At 63.1% G+C, this 19,047-nt stretch overlaps 1 protein-coding gene and 1 non-coding gene across 2 annotated transcripts; both read right to left on the minus strand.

Annotated features, from left to right (window-relative positions):
- Positions 1-121: 121 nt before the first annotated feature.
- EVPL (envoplakin) lies at positions 122-18,299 on the minus strand. The gene is made up of 22 exons (XM_047832529.1): positions 18,000-18,299; positions 14,909-15,008; positions 14,433-14,587; positions 14,199-14,325; positions 13,293-13,418; positions 13,014-13,052; positions 12,715-12,876; positions 12,514-12,621; positions 12,240-12,335; positions 11,134-11,259; positions 10,530-10,676; positions 10,149-10,303; positions 9,883-9,980; positions 9,399-9,571; positions 7,896-8,074; positions 7,660-7,798; positions 7,360-7,553; positions 6,766-6,916; positions 4,932-5,015; positions 4,718-4,828; positions 4,518-4,610; positions 122-3,832 (listed from the first exon to the last, which is right to left on the minus strand). The coding sequence occupies exons 1-22, from the start codon at positions 18,095-18,097 to the stop codon at positions 386-388; spliced, it is 6,108 nt and encodes a 2,035-aa protein (XP_047688485.1). The 5' UTR covers positions 18,098-18,299; the 3' UTR covers positions 122-385.
- LOC125152285 (U4 spliceosomal RNA) lies at positions 7,063-7,207 on the minus strand. The gene has a single exon (XR_007147135.1). It is a non-coding gene; the product is annotated as a U4 spliceosomal RNA (small nuclear RNA).
- Positions 18,300-19,047: the final 748 nt, after the last annotated feature.

The raw sequence follows: 19,047 nt of genomic DNA on the forward strand, positions 1-19,047 counted from the left end.
CCTTGGAAGCATCCATTCCCTTGGCCAGGCTGGCTGGATGGGTCTGCTTCCCACCTGGGAAGGACCCCAGCAACTCTCCCTTGTGCTTATGGCTCAGACAAATCCATCCTGCATTCCCAAATGTGAACTAGATGCGGGGAGAACTCATTTATTGGAAGCACCGGGGCAGGGAGGAGGGAGGAGAGACAGATGTGCCGATGGCTGGGTCTGGGGATGGGCTGGGCAGCCAAAGTTGGGGGAGGGGTCCCACACCGCAAACTTCCGAGTAATAGCACAGGTATCAGAGGAAGGACCCACCCGCTTGGATGAGGCTGTTCCCCGGGGCGAGGAGTGCACGGGTCCCACCCTCCCCCTCACACCCGCTCCCCGGAACCGCCTGGCCCCCTCAGCGCAGGGGCAGGGAGCGCAGTACTGACGGGGAGGCGGCACGGTAGCAGCGGTACCCCTCCAGGGCAGCTGGGAGCAGCAGCAGGCCGCTCAGGGGGTCTCTCCGGCAGCGCCCCATGGCCTCCTTATAGCTCATCCGCTCCTTGGAGATGGGGTCTGTCAAATCCTTCTCATAGCCGGACTCATCCTGCAGAAGCTGGGCCAGCTCCTCGCTGATCATTCCAGAGAGCACCGCCTGCGGGACCGGGATGCGGCCGGTCCTCTTGGGGTCGATGAGCCCCCCAGTCAGGTACTGCACCTGCAGGTGTGGGAGCACGCTCTCCCGGGGCATCCAGCCCTTCTGGACGGCCTCGCCCACCGACAGCCTCTTCTTGGTGACGGGATCCTCGATGCCCGTGAAGGCCTTCTGGGCGTTGAGCAGCCTCTGCGTGGAGGTGTTCTCGATCAGCCCCCGCTCCATAGCCTTGTGCACGGAGTAGCGCTCCCGGCTGAGGAGGTCTATGATGCCCCCCGTGGCCGCCTGGGCCTCCAGCAGCTTCTGCCCGGTGATGGGGTCCAGCATGTTCTTGGCCACTGCCGTCTTGATGGTGCATTTGTTGTCCGTGGTTGTGTCGTAGATGCCGGCGATGGGGAAGCTGTCATCGCCGAGTCCGAGAGAGAGGCTGGGAGAGAAGAAACCGGTGCCCTGGGGCGCTGGGGAGGCCAGGGGGGACTTGGAGATGATGGAGCCGATGGAGAGTGAGGAGCAGGGCTTGGTCTCCCCTGCCACGAGCAGAGCGAACTCGGAGATGGGGAGGCGGCCGTCCTTGTAGAGATGGTACTCTTCCTTGGAGATGCGCCGGCAGCGCAGGGCGGCCTCGATGGAGTACTGCTTCCCGCTCTTGCGGTCCAGGAGCACGGACTCCTCCCCGCAGGGGCCCGAGGTGGTGACCTCCTCCCAGTCACACTCGAGCTCCTGTAGCTGAAGGTACTGGCCTCGATCGATGATGCCCCTCTTGTAGGCCTCGTACGGGGACATGTCCTTCCCCGTCTCCGGTTCCAGGATGGAGATCTTGGTGGAAAGGTTGGTCTCTCGCGTCTGGGTCTCCTGGTTGAGCTCCTCCCTGCTCACCTTGGCGTGGAGGTCCCGGAGGGTCCTCTCCTTCTCGTGGATCTGGTCCTTCTCGCGGAGGATGGCCGCCTCGAGCTGCGAGAGCTCCTGGCCCCGCTGGGCGGCCTTCTGCCGCTCGCTCTCCGTCCTCCGGCTGAGCAGCTGCGCCTCCTCCTGCAGATGCAGCACCGTCTGCTGCTTCTGCTTCTCCAGCTCCCGCAGCTCCTGCTGCAGCTGCCTTCGCTCCTGGGCCGCCTGGTCCCGGCCCTTCTGCAGCTCGGCCTCCTCCCGGGCCCGCGTCTTCCTCAGCGCCTCGGCCTTGTCGATGCGCTCCCGCAGGTGCCGCACCTCCTCCTCCCGGCTCTGCCGGGCCGAGCGCTCCCGGTTGAGCGCCTCCCACGCCCGGGACCGCTCACCCTCCAGCACCCGGTCCCTCTCCACCCGGATTACCTCCTTGTAGATGGTCTTCTCTTGCGCTTTGGTTGTCTGGAGGACGTCGATCTGGACCCTCAGGTTCTTGCACTCCCGCTGCAGCCCCGTCACCCGGGCTCTCTCCTGGTCCAGGTCCTGCCGCAGGGCTTCTGTGGACTTCTCCAGGTCCGGGTCCTTCTCCAGCTTGACCACCTCCTCCATGATGATCTTCTCTTGCGGCACAGGAGGCCGCTCCTCGAGCTCCCGGATCTTCAGGGTCAGCCGCCGCAGCTCCCTCTCCGCGGCCAGCTTCTTGCCCCGGTCCTCCTGGAAGCCGAGCAGGCCCTCCTTCTCCTGCACGCCAGCCTGCAGCTGCTGGACTTCCCGCTCCAGCTGCCGCCGCCGGCCCGCCTCCTCGTCCAGGCTCCGGCTCAGCCGGCTGTGCTCCTCGCGGAGCTTCGGGTCCTTCCGGGTGACCACCACCTCCTGCACCACCACCTTCTCCTCGGGCCGCCTCCTCTCCAGCAGCAGGTACTTACTCTGCAGCTCGGAGACCGCGTCCTCGGCCGCCCGCCTCTTCTGCGCGGCTTCTCGCACCTCCTGGCGCAGCCGCTCGGCCTCCTTCTCCAGGACGGGCTCCTTCTCGTGGCGCACCACCTCCTTGTTCACCGTCCTGGTCTCCACCTTGGAGCGCTCCCGCTTCCACTCGTCGCGCTCCCCCCGCAGGCGGATGAGCTGCTCCTGGGCCCGCCCGCTGCCGTTGACCAGCTCGTTGAGCTGCGCCTTCAGGTGGTCGATTTCCCGCAGCACCTCGGGGCTCCTCTCGTGTTTCACCACCTCCTGCGTCACCTCCTTGTACTCCACCGCGGGCTTCTGGGCGCGCAGGGCCGCCAGGTCGGGCAGCAGCGCCGCCACCTCCTGCTCCGCGCGGCTCCTCTTGCCGGCGGTCTCCTGCAGCTGGGCCCTGAGCCTCGCCATCTCCTGCTGCGTCTCCGGAGCCACCTGGAAGGTCTCGTGGACGCGCTCCTGGAGCTCCACTTTGGGCCTCTGCTTCTCCGCTGCGCCGTGCCTTCCCCGCAGCTCCTCCAGCTCCCGCGCCAGGGTCGCGTTCTCGCTCCGGGTCTCCTCGAGGAGGCTCCTCAGCCTCGCCGCCTCTTCGAGAAGGCCCGGGTCCCGCTCCACCTTCTTCACCTCCTTCACGATCACCTTGGGCTCCACGGCGCCGATTGCCCGCTCCAGCTCTTCGAGACGGGCCCGCAGCTTGGCCACGGCCTCCTCGGCGCCCTTCCTCCGCACGGTGTCCTCTTCCAGCTGCAGCCTCAGGGCCTGGGCCGCCTTGAGCATCTCCAGGTCCTTCTCCACCTTGACCACCTCTTTCACCACAACCTTCTCCTTCACGTTCGGCTCCTTCTTCTCCAGGGCCAGCAGCTCCTTCTTGAGCTCCTCCAGCCGGACCGAGACGGTGGCGTTCTGTCCCCGCAGGTGCTGGATCTCGCGGCCGAGCTGGGCGGCCTGGCTGTCCAGGTCAGGGTCCCTCTCGATCTGGGTGACCTCCTTGGTCAGCAGGTGGGGCTGCATGGCCCTCCTCTTGCTCTCCAGCTGGACCACCTGCTGGGCCACTGCCTCCAGGTCCGCCTGCAGGCTGGCCCGCTTCTTGCCCTCATCCTCCACCTGGGACTTCACCCTGGACAGGTCGCTCTCCAGCTGGGGGTCCCGGTAGAACTCCACCACTTCCTTCTCTTCCAGCCTCTCCAAGGGCCGCTGGGTCCTCAGCTGCAGCAGCCGGTTCCTCTGTTCCTCCAGCTCGTGCTGCACCTGAGCTACCCGCTTCCTCTCCTCCTCCAGCTGGGACTTCAGGGCCTCGGAACCCTTCCCTGCTCGGGCGGGGCCCTCAGACCCCTGCCGTGCATCACGGGTCACCTGGATATCCTCACTGAGCTCCTTCTGCAGAGGGAGAGGAGGAGGCAAAGAGTCCTGGAGGGGAGGTGGGCTGGGGGGGGGGGGAGGGATGAGCCCCATTTCTATCACCCCCACTGCACCCTGAGATCAGAGACCCCTCCCTGCTTCCTGAGGCTTCTGGTAGGTTCCGGGAGCAGGAGTCGCAGACGTTGGACGCAGGATTTTGAGAGGACCCCTCAGCCCCACGATGCAAGGCAGTGTTCGGGAGGAATTTGCACCAGAGTGTGCAAACGGAACAGGGTCTCCTTTCCAAGCCTCTGCCCCTCCCCTTCCAGCCAGGCTCCCGGGTGTGGGCCCACGCTCCTCTGGGGGTGTCGGTGTAGGAGAAAGATGGCGAGTTCCTCAGCCAGACACCAAGAGCCATGGAAGGCTTCTGTCTCCCAGGGATGGAGACTTAGGTGGCCTCTTGCCCCTTGCGGCTGGTCCTGAGCTAAAGACTTCTTGGGGATCTTCTCCTGTCCCCACTGGCAGACTGCCCAGTGGCTAAGCTGTGACTGCACTGAATGACATCTCCAGGGCCTGACTCTGAGATGGTTACCAGCCTGGAAGAGCCGCTGGGGAGAGAACCGGGGAAGGTAGAGAGCTGTACCCCTCAGGCCGCCGAGCCTGCCATGTCCGTGACCAGCCCAGGCTGCCTCGCACAGGGACGGAGTGGGCGCTGTCCCCGTACCTTCTCGAGCATCCTTCTGGCAAACTCCAGCTGGCGCAGCTGCTGCTGGCATGCAGCTGCCACCTCCGTGTAGGCCTTTGTCAAGTTCTTCTCCTAGAGACGGGGAGCAGGGAGGGAGAGGGAGGACAGGGTCAGCTCCAGCTGTAGAGCTGGCAGGGCTGGCGCCGAGGGACACTGAGCCTCGCCGGGTCCCATCGCACCTGGGCCTGGATGCTCTCCTGCAGGGGAGCTACTCGGGGTCTCTTGGGGGCTGACCCTGCCTGAGTGGTCTCCAGGGAGCAGCGGTAGGTATCTGCCTGCAACGCGTAGTCCTGAACAGGGAGGGAAGGACAATAGGCCGATGGTCAGTGGGGGAGACAGGGGATGGGAGAGCAGAGGACTGGCAGAGGGAGGGGAGATAAGTGAAGTGCTTACCTGGAGGGCTGCCTGCAGGTCCTGGGAGAGGCGGGACGCCATGGCCCTGTCCTGCTCTCGGCCCTGGATCTCCTGCTGTAGCCTCTGCCAGGGAGAAAGCGGGAGTCGAGGGAGGTCGGCAAACACCATTCAGCCAGGCGCTCCTCCGGGGCCTCAGGCAGCCAGCACGCTCCAGGGGCCGCAGGGGTAGGAGTTCACCTGGGAAACTGCCCTTTCCGGGAATTCTTCCTTCCTCTTTTTGGGAGAATCCCTTCCGTCTGCCCAGTGCCCCTCAGAGTCACGTTCTAGCCCAGGGGCCTTCACCCTGTGACCCACCTAGAGAGCTTGTTGAAACAGAGATTGAAGGCCCCCCTCCAGAGGTCATGACTGAGCAGAGCTGGGTTGGGGCCTGAGAATTTGCACGCCTAACTGTCTCCATGATGCCGGTGCTCCAGGTCCAAGGACCTGAGGACCACTGCTCCATCTGAATCGTTCCTAACCTTGGCCGCCCCTTTTCTACACTTGGGGAACTTTTTAAAAAGTGCTGATGTGGGGCACCCGGGTGGCTCGGCCAGTTAATTGTTTGACTCTTGATTTCGGCTCAGGTCATGCAGGATCTCACGGTTCATGAGATCGAGCCCCGAGTCTGGCTCACGTGCTGTCTGCTTGAGATTCCCTCTCTCTGTTCTTACTTCCATGCACACACGCAGGCTCTCTCTCTCCCTCAAAATAAATAAATGAACTTAAAACAACAACAAAAAAAAGTACCGACGTTCTGGTCCCGGCGATTCCAATTTAATCAGTCTGGAGTGGGGTTCTGGGACAGGGATGTTTTAAAAGCCCCCTGGGGGGCGCCTGGGGGGCGCAGTCGGTTGGGCGTCCGACTTCAGCCAGGTCACGATCTCGCGGTCCGTGAGTTCGAGCCCCGCGTCGGGCTCTGGGCTGATGGCTCAGAGCCTGGAGCCTGTTTCCGATTCTGTGTCTCCCTCTCTCTCTGCCCCTTCCCTGCTTACACTCTGTCTCTCTCTCTCTCAAAAATAAATAAACGTTAGGGGCGCCTGGGTGGCGCAGTCGGTTAAGCGTCCGACTTCAGCCAGGTCACGATCTCGCGGTCCGTGAGTTCGAGCCCCGCGTCGGGCTCTGGGCTGACGGCTCAGAGCCTGGAGCCTGTTTCCGATTCTGTGTCTCCCTCTCTCTCTGCCCCTCCCCCGTTCATGCTCTGTCTCTCTCTGTCCCAAAAATAAAATGATCGTTGAAAAAAAAATAAAAATAAATAAAAATAAAAATAAAAGCCCCCTGGGTGATTCTAATCTCCAGCCAGGTCTAAGAATCTCTGTCCCAAGCCACCTGCCCGACCTTATACCCCTTTGCTTTCTCCCTAGACACTGTCATTCCTCCTGCAGCCCCAGGCCCTTGTCTTCCAGACCACTTGCCCTGACCCCCCTGTGTCCTGCCAGGGGCTCCCACGGGGCTCTGGCTCTCCACCAGAGCCCTCGCCAGCAAGGTGGTCTGCAAGGCACTGGCCTCCCCCACCAGACGGGCTGTGCCCGTCGCCTCTGGTTCATTGCCAGTGCGTAGCAGGGGACTGGCAAGTAGGGGGAAGAGGATGAGGGAGGAGCTGGAACCCCCAGGAGCGTGAAGCTCGCTGCCCACCTCGCACCAGATGGCGCTGGGCTTGCCGTTTCTGTGGGCCAGGCGGAGCGAGTGTTTAGGGTGGGGGTGACCCCAGCAGGGGCCTGAGCTCTGAGGTCTCTTAGAACGCTGGCCACTAGGGGGCCACACGCACGCGGGCGGCTCTCCCCGTGGGGAGGGCCCCCAGAGAGGCTGGAGGTGGCCTGCGGTCCCAGCTCCTCACCTTCTGTGCCTGCAGCTTGTAGGCCACCTGGCTGGGCCCATCGCTGGGCCGCACCTGGTTGTGGGGCAGGTGCTCCAGCCAGAAGCTCAGGTTGTCCCTGCAGTTCTTGAACTGCTGGTAGGTGAGGCTGGCGTCCTGCAACATCTTCTCCCTGCAGTGGGAGGAGGAGGAGGCCCGGAGCAGAGGTGACAGCTACCCTCTGGGGACAGGTGAGGGGTGCACAGAGGAGACTGGTGGGTGCCTTCCTCCCTGGGACGGGTCAGAAGGCCCTATTGTGGGCCTATGCTGGAGCTGGGCATTCAGGGAAGGCCCAGAAAGTCTCTGCCAGGGCGGTAGGCAGGCTCGCCCTGGGAGACGGGTGCTGTTATTATCCCATTTTAATTAGCAATAATCGCGCCTCGGATAAACCTCATTGGCTACGATACTGCCACTGCGCAAAGCTGGTTATTATCCCGTTTTAGAGTTGAGGAAACCCAGCCTCAGAGAGGTGAAGTCACCAGTCCAAGGTCACACAGCTCGGTGGCAGCAGCCACTGCTGTGCACTGAGGGGGGAGGGGGAGGCGCGCCTCGAGCCCTAACAGCCCAGCCACTCACCGCAGGTCCAGCTGGTCCCCCACAGCGTGGTAGCGATCGGTGAGGGCCCTCGCCTGGCGCTGCTGGTGAGGCAGATCTTGGCAGAACTCACAGAAGCTGTTCTGCAGGGTGCTGCACGCATGCTCGGTGGCCTTCAGCTCGCGGTGCAGCCCCAGCACGCAGGCCTGCTGTTCCAGCAGCTCCCTCCGCAGGCTCTGGGGAGGACGGGACATGGCGCCATGCACCCTCGTGGCTCCATGAGTCACCACGCCCACCCCCCCACCGCCCGCAAATGCTCGGCAAGGCCACCCGGCCCCTCACCTGCAGCTCGCTGACCCTCTCCTGCAGCGCGCCTGGGCTGGCAGGGAGAGGGGCCTCCTGTGCCACAGAAGATTCCAAGCCTCGGATGACCCTCTCCGTGTCCTGGATCTGCCGCTCCAGACCCAGGGCAGCTCTGGCTCTGTGTCAAGGGGGCCCCATGTCAGGAGCTCCCAGGGCCACACGCACCCCAATGGCTCCACCCAGCGGTCCCCCTTCCCAGTCCCCGGAGCACTCACTTCTCCCCGTAGAGGTTGCAGAGAACCTGAACATCACTGTACTTGTTCTTGACGCTGTTGAGGACCACAGGCAGGTGCAGGGCCACGGGGCCCACGGGCTGGCCAGACAGAAATGCTTCACACTCCTGCTGGGCTGCCTCCTTCTCTGCTCCCAGGCTCTGCAGCCGCTGGGCTGTGCCCTGGGGCGGGGCGGGACAGGGTCAGAGGTCTCCTTCCAGAAGGGCCCACCCAACCCTGCCCACAAGGCCTCAGAGCATGGTGGGTATGAGCCTGGGCTGAGGCCAGCGATCAGGGATCAGTCCTGGCCCCCAGAATCCCCCTGTGGATGACCTTGGGCCTGTCAACCTCCCTGAGCCCCAGTGTCTTCATCTGCAGAAAGACTGATGGGAGGAGGCAGCACGACCCTGTGGGTGTCACTGCACCATTCACAAAACGGTTCCCTGCCCGGTCGCCCAGGTCAGGCGGCAAAGCCCTAGCTCTGTCCACATGGGTTATTCTGTTCCTCCTCAGCCACTCACTGTCTACCTTCAGGCCTAAGTGCGCTTCCTAGGGCCCCCAGCACCCCTAACGTGGCAGACGTGGTGGGTTCAGGACTTGAGGACCCAGTTGGGGGCTGCCATGTCCCCATGCAGTCATAACTGGTGACTCAGGTGTAAAGGCCCAGCCCCCTGTCAGCCCCAGAGCCTCAGGCGGCGGGGGGATCTGTGTTGAGGCTGCATTCTGCCCCCTGCCCGCTCCGCCGTCCCCCCATGACGTCCCCTCAGAGTCAAGACCCAGTCTTCAACACCTCCCTTGCATCCTGTCCCAGCCCTGGAGCCCTCCTGTCCCCACCGGCCCTCTGAGCATCTCACACCTCCGGTACAAGGTGGAGTGGAGACCAGCTGTTTGCATGAGGACATGGGCCAACGAGATTCAAAAATTTAGAAACCAAACCCCAGCACTGTATTGAACAGAAACTGGTCAGCAAGGACATAACTCAAACCGCCACCCCCTTCCTCCCTGCCCCGTGGGGAGGAGCTGCTTTTACTGTTAGCGCTCAGAGGACTGTCCTTTTGTGATGGAGTTTACACACTGCAACCTCTCCTGGGGAGGCTCTCCCACCTGCCTCCAGGAGGAAGCCCAGGCATCCTTGCTGCTCTCGGGACCCTCGCTGGAACACCTCCCAGGTGCAGGGTCCAGGGCCTTTACCCTGGGCCCTGCCCTTCTAGAACCTTCCTTGGGCCTGACGTCATCCCTGGGACAACCAGATGCATGGGTATCACTGTGTCTGTTTTCAGTGGCGAGGAAATCAGAGCCCAGAGAGGTTAAGTGATTTGCCAAGATCACAAAGCTGGTCAGCGGAGGAGCCACAGTGGGAGTCAGCTTGTCTTGAACCCTGGACTGTCCGCTCCCTGCCTCTGCCTTGGGTCCCTGCGGCTGCGCGCACACTCGCCTCACCTTTAGTTCGTGCGCCCCCAGGGGAGGGGTTGTTCTTATCCCTGTTGTCCTCGCTCATCCACCCACCTTGTGGCTTTGGATGCGGCCCTCCAGGTCCTCCAGTGGTGCCGTGCGGCTCAGTGGGGCCCGGGCCCAGGCCAGCACCTGCCTCTCTATTTGCCCTAGGTCTCCATCCAGTCGGGTCATCTGTGTCAGGAGCTTCTGGGCCTGTGGGTCTTCTGGGGCTGAGCCAGTGGGAGCTGGGGGCATAGAGTTCCTGTAAGGGTCCAGGGCCTACCTGCCCTCTGCCCATCTGCCTGAGGAGCTCTTCCCTGGTGCCCCCATAGCATCCTGTGTGGGGAAGGGAGGGAGGCGGGTGGGTAGGGCCTAACTGGGGGAAGGATCATGCTCCCTCGGGGCTTGCCAACCCAAGAGATGGAACCCCCCAGCAGAAGTCCCTAATCCAGGGTCCCCCCCTTCCCATCACAACCCCCCCCGCCGACAGCGACCAAAGTAGGGATCTACTCCTTCTCTCCCAACAATCCCCAAGTCTCTGGCCAGCCCTCAGTACCCTGCTGGCCAGTCTGTAAGGGCTGTGTAGTGCTGGCCGTCAGGTGGCTCTGGACTGTGGCCAATTTCTGCTTCAGGGCCTGCAGCTCCGAGGCCAGCCTAGAACAAGGGGGAGATCAGAGAGGGACGTCTCTCCTCTCTCTCTGAACGCCCCCCCCCCCAACTCCGCCCCAGGAGTCACTGCTCCAGGTGAAGGGCAAACACCACAGGACCTGGTCTGGGCCCACAGCCTGCCTCCTGCCCCCGAGTATCCCCAGGCGGACCCACTTGGAGGCCCTGGCCACGGCTTCAGGGTCCGGAGCCGGGATGCAGAAGCAGGCGGCTGGGGCACGTTTGGTCTCCCCACCTGGGCCTTGCACGACCCAGGTGTGCTGGTCGGTGTTGTCCATCAACACATACCGCTCACCCCGCAGCAGCTGCACCTGGGGGACAGGGCAGGTGGGGCTCGTGTTGGCTCAGGGGCAGGGGGACCTGAGGCCAAGATGGAGTCGGGGCTGGGTACACGAGCTGGGGTGGGGGCAGGGACAGGTCAGAGGCAGAGCAGGGCTTGGAGGACAGAGGGCTGGGGCAGGGTGGGGATGGGTGGGAGCGGAGGCAATGGTGGGACTGGAGGAGGCAGGGCTGCGGCTGGGCGGGCAGAGCCTGTACTTCTTCTGAGTCCCAGTCGCAGATGCTGTCCACGTGCAGAGGCTGCTGGGGAGGGTTCCTGCGCTGCTGCAGAGGGGCCACCTGATGGCTCCGCCGCTGCAAGTCCCCAACGGTCTTCTCAGCGACAGCCAGCTGCTTCTTCTCTGCCTGTGGGGTCCCAGGCTGCACTTGAGGCCTGCCCCGTACTGCCCACCCCCACCATGAGAGCCAAGGGGCCTTCATGAAGACAGGGTCTCTAAGTCAGCAATGTAAAAGGATGCCCTCCAAGGGGCCCAGGATCCTGGGGTCTGCTGGTTGGGGTGGGGCGGGGTGGGGGGCTGCTCAGCGTCACCCAGGCCTCTAGAGTAGGGGCTGGGGTGGGCGGCGCACAGATCTCTCCCAGGCGGTCTCTGTCGCATTGCAGGTGAGGAAACTGAGGCCCAGAGGTGGAAAGGGCTTGCTGGTAACAGACCAGCCCCTTCCTACTAGAGCAGACCCCCTTCTCCTCCCCACCCAGGGTGGGCTCAGGACGGGCATAAGTCCCCGGAGAAGGGTGAGACCTAGACGCAAGGGCCAGCCCCATCCCCTGGAGCAGGGTGCAGGTGGTCTGGTGGGGCTCGCTCACCTCCAGCTGTTGTAGCAGCTCTGTGGGGGCTCCAGGGGGCCCCCCAGGGGCAGGGCTGTACTGGGTGTCCAGGCTGGAGTTCAGCTTTGCCAGGGTTTGGCTGACGGAGTCGGCCTCTTCCTGGAACTGAGGTCGTGGGTAGTCAGGGGGAGAGCTCTGCCCACCAACCCTGCACTGGCCCCTGCACCGGCCCCTGCACCGTCGGCCTTTCTACCCAGGCCGTGCGGCTTTTTTAACCGGAGTGTTCTGCAAATGGGCGTTTCTGGCTCACTGGGCTTGTTTCGGGGTTATGAAACACCGTGGCTTCTGTGCTTCCTGCCCAGATGGAGTGGGGCTCTCCTGCTTACTCCAGTACCTGGTGTCGTCCTGGCTGGAACCTGGGGTGGGTGCCCCCAAGTGGAAGCTAGGAGTGTGCTTTACAAAGAAACTCCTGGGGGCACCTGGGGGCACCTGGGTGCCTCTGTCGATTAAGCATCCGACTCTTGACTCCGGCTCAGGCCATGATCTCACGGTTCGTGGGATCGAGCCCCGCTTCGGGCTCTGCACTCACATCACGGAGCCTGCTTGGGATTCTCTCTTTCTCTCTCTCTCTCTCTGCCCCCCTCCCACTCATGCATGCTTGCTCTCTCTCTCTCAAAATAAGTAAACTTAAAAAAAAAGAAAAAGAAACATCCTGCAGTTGGGTGATATTGTGGAATTCTTGTCCGTGTGATAATGGTATGGCAGTTATGTAGGAAAACATTTTTAAAAAGGAAGGAAAACCCCTTTGGCTTATGTCCCTCTCAAAGTATATGAAACATCACTTGTGATTTATGCAGAAGAGTAAGATTTTAACTAATTTATTTAGCTTGCCTTTGAGAACCAACCCCTTCCCCACCCCCCGGCCCCCAGGAGCCACCTCGCCCTGTTGTGAATGTTTGCGTGACCTCGTTTTCCCTCTGGGACCCAGTCACGATGACACAGCTCCGCCGTTTTTATGAGGTGCCTTGTCTCCCTCCGTGTGAGCGTGTCCTGTGGCGTTCTCCAGGCACCTCTGCGCCCAGGGCCCCGGTGGCCGCCCGCCCCTGTCTCCTCCGGCCCCCACCCAGCCCCGCGCACCGGCTCACCTGGCGATACGTCTCCACATGCTGCAGCTGGCTCTCCTGGCAGATGCACAGGTTCAGAAAGTTCTGCCACGCCATCTTCAGGGCCTCCTGGTGGGTCTGGGGGACAGCAACACCCAGCCCTCGGACCGCGCCCGCCGTGCCCTGTGCCCCCATCCACTGCCCGCTCGGCCGGCCCCACCCTGGGCCGCGTCTCCCTCTCCCCAGCCTCCCTGGGGAGCCCCCGGATTGAGGGAGCGGGCGGCCCTGAGACCACGGCAGCCTCTGTCCCTCGCACCTGGATGGGCCCCACAGCCGGGTGCCCCAGCTCCACCATGCGCTCCCCGTCGTCCTCTAGCTGGTTCACGCTCTGCTCCTGGCTCAGCAGCTCGTGCTGCTTGAAGTGCTGGGGGAAGAGTCCGGAGCATCAGTGACGGGGGGAGGACGGGACGGGATGTCCGCGTGCCCCCCTCCCCCAGCCCCCCACTCTGCCGCCGACCTCGTACTCCCGCCGCACGCCCTCGGGGTCCGCCATGAGGTCGCTCCAGTCCTGCTGCAGGATGCCCTGCTGCTGCTGGGCCAGGGCGTTCAGCTGGCGCGTGCAGCCCTGCAGGTGCGTGTACAGGCTGCCCAGGCTCTGCCTGCGCCACGAGGCCGCCTTCTGTGCTCCGCGGGACGTGGCGGGGGAAGGGGGGTAGCAAGGGGCGCCGTCAGGCTGTGCCTGGAAACGCTGGCCCCGGGAAGGGTGCAGGGGGCCAGGCCCAGCCCTCTCCCTGTCCACCCAGCCCTTCCGCTCACCAGGAGGTCCCGGTATTGGCTCTGGATGGTAGCTGCGTCCTGCTTCACCAAGGGGGGAGACAGAGCAGGCTCAGCAAGAGGCGGCATGCAGGGGAGATTGTACCCCTTGTCCTGGGCCCACTGTGCCCCCCCCACCTCCATCCCTTGCCCCAGAGGGCCCGCCAGGCCACTTAGGCTAGGATGGGAGAAAAGGGAGGGGAGGGGAGGGGAGGGGAGGGGAGGGGAGGGGAGGGGAGGGGAGGGGAGGGGAGGGGCCAGGCAGGGATGTACATCCCCCACCTGCCCGATGAGGTTCCGCAGCTGCTGCCCGTAGGCCTCGATCTCCTTCTGCAGGATGTTGTGCTCGGCAATCTGCTCCTCCAGCTGGGCCATGCCGGGCCCATACCGGCCCTCGCGCACCTGCTTCTGCAGAAGGAGCTGGGGGTTCAGTTCAGCCGCAGGGCGCCAGCCCTCGCACGCCCTCCCCGCGTCCCCGTGCAGAGGAGCGGAGTCGGTCGTTTGGGCAGAGGGTGGACAGGCCCGCAGAGCAGCCCAGGTGAACGGCAGGCAGCTCACCCCGGGGGACATGCTGCCCTCTGGTGGCCCTGGCTGAGCGTCATCACGACTGCAGTCCCCGATGCCTACTGGTCCCCAGAATGCAGAGCTCGGCCGCTAAAATGTCTTCCTGCCCCTGCCTGCCTCCTTACCTGCCCTGGCCTCGGTACCTCCCGCCTACCCACCTGTCGCTAGGCTCTGGGACCCTGCGACACCTGCGACACCCGTGCCCTCCCCACTGTCCCTTCATTGTCATCAGGCACCGTTGTGTTGTGATATCAAGGCACGGTTCCCCACCCAATGCTCAGGGTGACACGCCCATGACCTGGCTCTGCCTGCCTCCCCAGAAGACCCCGCTTCCCACCCCACCCCAGGCTGGAGCCTCCCTTTCATCTTTCTGGAATGTCCTCTCACCATTTCACCCCAACCTAACTGAACCGTCCCACCTCTTCACACACCCCTTCCTGCAGGAAGCCTCCCCTGGCTGCGCACGGTCCCCTGCGAGCTCTCCCTTCCCAGACCCTCCCAGGTGCAAGCACTCAGCAGGCCCCCCCACCGCCCCCCGATGACACAGAGCTCTGTGATTTCCGGTTGGGTCAGCTGTGATTTTGAGCTCCCTGAGGTGTCTCCGACATTGGGGATGACCCTGACCTGTTTCTGCTCCAGCACCCGTGCCCAGTCTACTCTGGGCCCCACGGCGGGGGGCAGCACCATCTTCTCGTACAGGGCGCGGTACTCGGCACACGCCTGGGTCACCCGCTCGTGCAGCTGCTTGATGCTACGAAGGAGGGGGGCCGGCAGGTCAGGGCTGGGCCTGGGGCTCCCCTGGAGCCCCGACGCTTCCGTTCTCCAGCCCCGGCCCCGGCTGCCAGCCACCCCACTCACTCCTTCTCGATCTCCTCGGCCTGCGGGTGCTTGAGCCGCCGGGCCTTGTCCACGTCCAGGAAGAGGTCCTTCAGCAGCACCTCGGCCTCCTTCAGGCTGCGGCCCACCTCCTGCCGGTGCTTCAGGGCCTGGTCCTGCTCGCCGTGCACTCGGTCCTGCGGGCGTGGGACCACATCCTCGCTGCCCATCACCACCCCTGCCCCGAGCCCCACTCTCACATTCCCATCTGCCGACCTCAGTGCCCACACCAGCGGAGGGCCAGGCCCAGGGCATCTGTGGGGCAGGTGCAGAGACTTGGGGGAGCCCCTTTGACCCTCCCGAGTTGGAAGGCCAACAGAGAAGCAGAGCGGAGCCCTCTCTCCCACTGTGTTTGGGGAACGACCAGAGAAGGCCAAGGGTGGTCTGTCCCACCTTCACCGCCTGCACTCCAGATGCTCCAGGGAGCCTCCCTTGCCCCCTCACCCCTGCGGCCTTACCTGCTGCAGTTTCTTCTGGGTCTCCAGGATGTCCCTCTCCACCTGGTCGGCATTGGCCTGCATGCGGGAGATGAGCAGGGCCAGCTCCTGGGTGGCAGCCCTGGGGTGGGGGTGGGGACAGAGAGCAGCTTGGTTGGAAAAGAGCCACCTGCGTGGGGTCCACCTGTGTGGGGTCCCCTGTGTCCCTCGGCCCTGTTCTTCTCTGCAGCCAGGCTCTCTGCCCAGAAGGGCGGCTTCCAAGACGAGGGGTCTCTGGTCTCTCTCTGCAGGAGGTTCTGGGAGATTCCCAGTCCTGAAGGTCGGAGAGCACTGTCCCCACATGAGGGTTCAGAGAATGGGGTCTCCAATGTATCTGGCACAAGGGAGCAGGCCACCATCACCGTCCTGGCAGTGAGTTCCTAACCCCACCCAGCTCCCTGCCTCTCACTTGGGAGTGAATCATGCCTCAGCTGCTAAGGCCCGAGACAGCATGGCTGGGCTTTGGGAGGGGCAGTGGGCTGGCTGGGGGTAGGGGAGCGGCGGCATGTCCCCCACCCCAACCTCCTCCCACCCCAGCCCTGTCTCCCCCTCACACCCTGGGCTTTGCCTATGCCCAGGCCAATAACCATCTGGAGGAGCCACACAGCACTGGGGCAGGGGGAGGCATAGAGATTGTGCGGACACTTCAACATCCCCAGATTAAGGGGATTTAAGCCTAGATTAGGACCTGACTTGCTCTAGGTCTCACAGCAAGGAGCAGAGTATAAGCCTGATCTGGCTCCCCAGAGTCCTTTGCACCGGGCACTTGCTGTGTGCCTGAGCTCACGCTCTGCAGCCTAGAGGGTCAAGCAAACCTAGTAAAAGGTAGAGTCGTCCAAGCCTCATAAGCACAGCACCCTGTGAGGTCACGGCCCTGGGGAAGGGGAAGGCTTCAGGGAGCTGGGCCTTGAATTAGGGATCAAAGGATGAACCCCCACCCCTGGTTGCCCCAACAGAGGGATGGTGCCAGAAAGAACTCTGGGCAGGGGCAGCTGGGTGGCTCATTTGGCTAAGCATCCAACTCTTTCAAAAAAAAAAAAGTTAATGTTTATTTTTGAGAGAGAGAGAGAGTGAGTGGGGTAGGGGCAGAGAAAGAGGGAGACACAGAATCCAGAGCAGGCTCCAGGCTCCGAGCTGTCAGCACAGAGCCTGACGCGGGGCTCGAACCCACGAACCGTGAGATCATGACCCAAGCCAAAGTTGGACGCTTAACCGACTGGGCCACCCAGGCACCCCTAGTATCCAACTCTTGATTTTGGCTCAGGTCATGATCTCACGGTTCAGTTCCTAAGATTGAGCCCCGAGTTGGGCTCTGCACTGATCTCAAAGAGCCTGCTTGGGATTCTCTCTCTCTGCCTCTCCCCTGCTCACAAGTGCTCTCTCTCAAAATAAATAAACATTTTTATTTTTTTTTTTAATTTTTTCAATGTTTTTATTTATTTTTGGGACAGAGAGAGACAGAGCATGAACGGGGGAGGGGCAGAGAGAGAGGGAGACACAGAATCGGAAACAGGCTCCAGGCTCTAAGCCATCAGCCCAGAGCCTGATGCGGGGCTCGAACTCACGGACCGCAAGATCGTGACCAGGCTAAAGTCGGACGCTTAACCGACTGCGCCACCCAGGCGCCCCAAACATTTTTAAAAAATGAAAGAACTGTGGACCAAACAGCCTGGGTATGATCACTTTCCAGAGCTATACTGCTGTGTGGCTTTGGGCAAGTTGCTTAAACTCTCTGTGCCCGAAGTGCCTCGTTTGTAAAGTGGGGCTTCGATACTATCTACATCACAGTGTTTCTGTGTTAGGAGGATGAATCCATCTGAAGCAGCCAGTGCGCAGCCTGTGTAGTCGGCATCCAGCTAGGTCTTATTCCACTAGAATATAGGCACCACAAAGTTAAGGACCTGTTGGTTCTGTGTAAGGTGGCATCCTCAGTGCCTAGAACAGTCCTGGCACACAGTAGGTGCTCAACAAATGTGTCAAAGGACTAGACTGCACATGAGGGGAACAATGAGCCCTGTGTGGGGCGACTGCAGCCAGAGCCAACTGAGCTGTGTAGACAGAGCCGCCAGCTGCCCCAGGCTAGGAAAGCGCTGCCCGGGAGCCTGGCTGGGGACAGGGGGCTGTGGGTCCTGCCTGAGCCCCGGGTCACCTGTCTTCAGGCCTGACCTCCTGGGAGGGCTGCTCCCATCGGGAGGAGCACACTCCACCCTGGGCAGGGCCCAGGAGCCCCAAAGGACAGGTCACTGCAGTGAGAGTCCTAACTGCCGTCTTTCCTGTCTGCCCAGAAGCCCAGCCTCAGTGTCATCACCCTGATCCCTATCAGGGTAATGAGCCTTTCATCACCACTCCCATCTGCCACCTCCACCCTGCAGAGGGGGCTGACAGCCAGTGAGAGGGAAGAACGAGAAGGGAGCAGCCAAGTCTGTCTGCGGACCGCGGGGCTGTCGAGAGGCAGGCCGGGCCGGGCAGGGAGCTGGGGCAGCAGAGGGAGGCTCTGAGGATGTCCCGGGCCTTCTGGCCCTCCCCTTTCCCTGCGGCACCCTCTCCTCACACCCCAACACTGTAACAAAACTCAAGGCCCCAGGTGAGAGCCTGGAGAGGAAAGCTACAGCTTGGACCCAGCAGCACAACAGCCCCGCCTCCCTGCGCCAGGCACCCAGCCTCCCTTCTCCGCCTCCGTCCCTCTGCCCACCCTGTACCCAGGTTCCAAGGGTCAGCCCAGCCCAAGCAGAGCCGTGAGGGCAGAGCCACAGACAGGGAGCCAGGCACTCCCGTCTCCCAGCACCCCCGGGGGCCCTCCTCATCCATCGTGTCTCCTGCAGAGCACCCCAGCCGTGGCCCTCAGGCCCCTTGGAGAATGTGGGAGCCCCAGGCCGTCCCTGGCCTCCTGCTAGGACTGGAGCTGTCTGGGCAAGGGAGAGAGTCCACCCCCGGGGCCCTTTGGCCTCGGGACGCTAAATGCCAGCACTGGGCTGGTCCTGAGCTCCGGGCGGGCTGCCATTTGCAGGTGGAAATGGGATCACCTGGGCCGGGCACCACCCCGCTCCAGCCCGCTGCCCCGGGCCCCACTTACCGGCTGTGCTTGCTGGGGGAGCCCTTGGGAGAGCCCTTGGCCGGGGAGCCCTTAGGGGACCCCTTTCCCTGGGAGCCTTTGTTCAGACCCTTGAACATGGTTGTAAAGGCAGGTGCCGCTCAGGCTGGGCTCGGCCGGTGCAGGCGGGTGGCAGGCAGCGGGCGTGTGTCCTCGCTGGCTGCTCAGCTGGGCTCTGGCGAGGTGGGGTGGCCAGGCACCAAGAAGGCAGTTTCTGGGAGGCCCCTCCCCGCAGGTGAGGCGGCGAGCGGGCGCCGGCCGGGGCTGCCACGCATGCACCCACACTGCCCACACTCAGCTGCTCCTGCACAACCAGTTTGGGAGGAAGAGGCACAGCCCAGAGGGCGGGGCGCCCGAGCCTGCCTGACTCCCAGAGAAGGTTTGGACTTGTTACACCCACACACCCAGAGGGAAGCGGCAGAGATCGCATCCAGGCAGGCGGGGAAATAGCCGGGCCCAGGAGGGACAGGGTTGCGGACAGACAGAGGTTCGCGTGTGCTCAAAGACAGAAGCCCGGCCTCACAGCTCAGGCTGGGGGTTGATAAACACCTCCAGGCAATACAGGGCACCTGGCTATCGGGCTATCGGGCACGCCCCCACCCACAGCTCTTACCCCACTGGCCGGGGGCGGCTGGCCTCTGCTCTGTGCTCTCCACCACCATGATGGGGCAGCCAGGGGGCATTCACCCCAGACAGCTGGCGCAAGGTACATTTTTAAAAGCGGGCACCACCCAGTTGGCTCCCCAGAGGACACCCCACAGTCCCGCTGCCCGGTCTTCCTGGCTGGCTCAGTGTCATCCTGTCTGTCCGTGGCCCTGGGGCCAGATGCAGTAGGACATAACATCGCTGGGATCCTCCAAAGAGTCCGAGACCAGCTCCAGAGGGGCTGGGGCGCCCCTCCCCCAAGAACCCCCAGCATTAGCCTTCAGGTGCTGTTGAGCCTAGGGTCCGGCTGAGCCCCTTGGGAAGCTACTAGACCTGGGTTTTCCTGACTACCTCTCCTCACCTGGTCCCCCAGAAGTGGTCCCTG

The sequence above is a fragment of the Prionailurus viverrinus genome, chromosome E1 (genome assembly GCF_022837055.1).
Source record: "Prionailurus viverrinus isolate Anna chromosome E1, UM_Priviv_1.0, whole genome shotgun sequence".
Classification (NCBI taxonomy): Eukaryota; Metazoa; Chordata; class Mammalia; order Carnivora; family Felidae; genus Prionailurus; species Prionailurus viverrinus.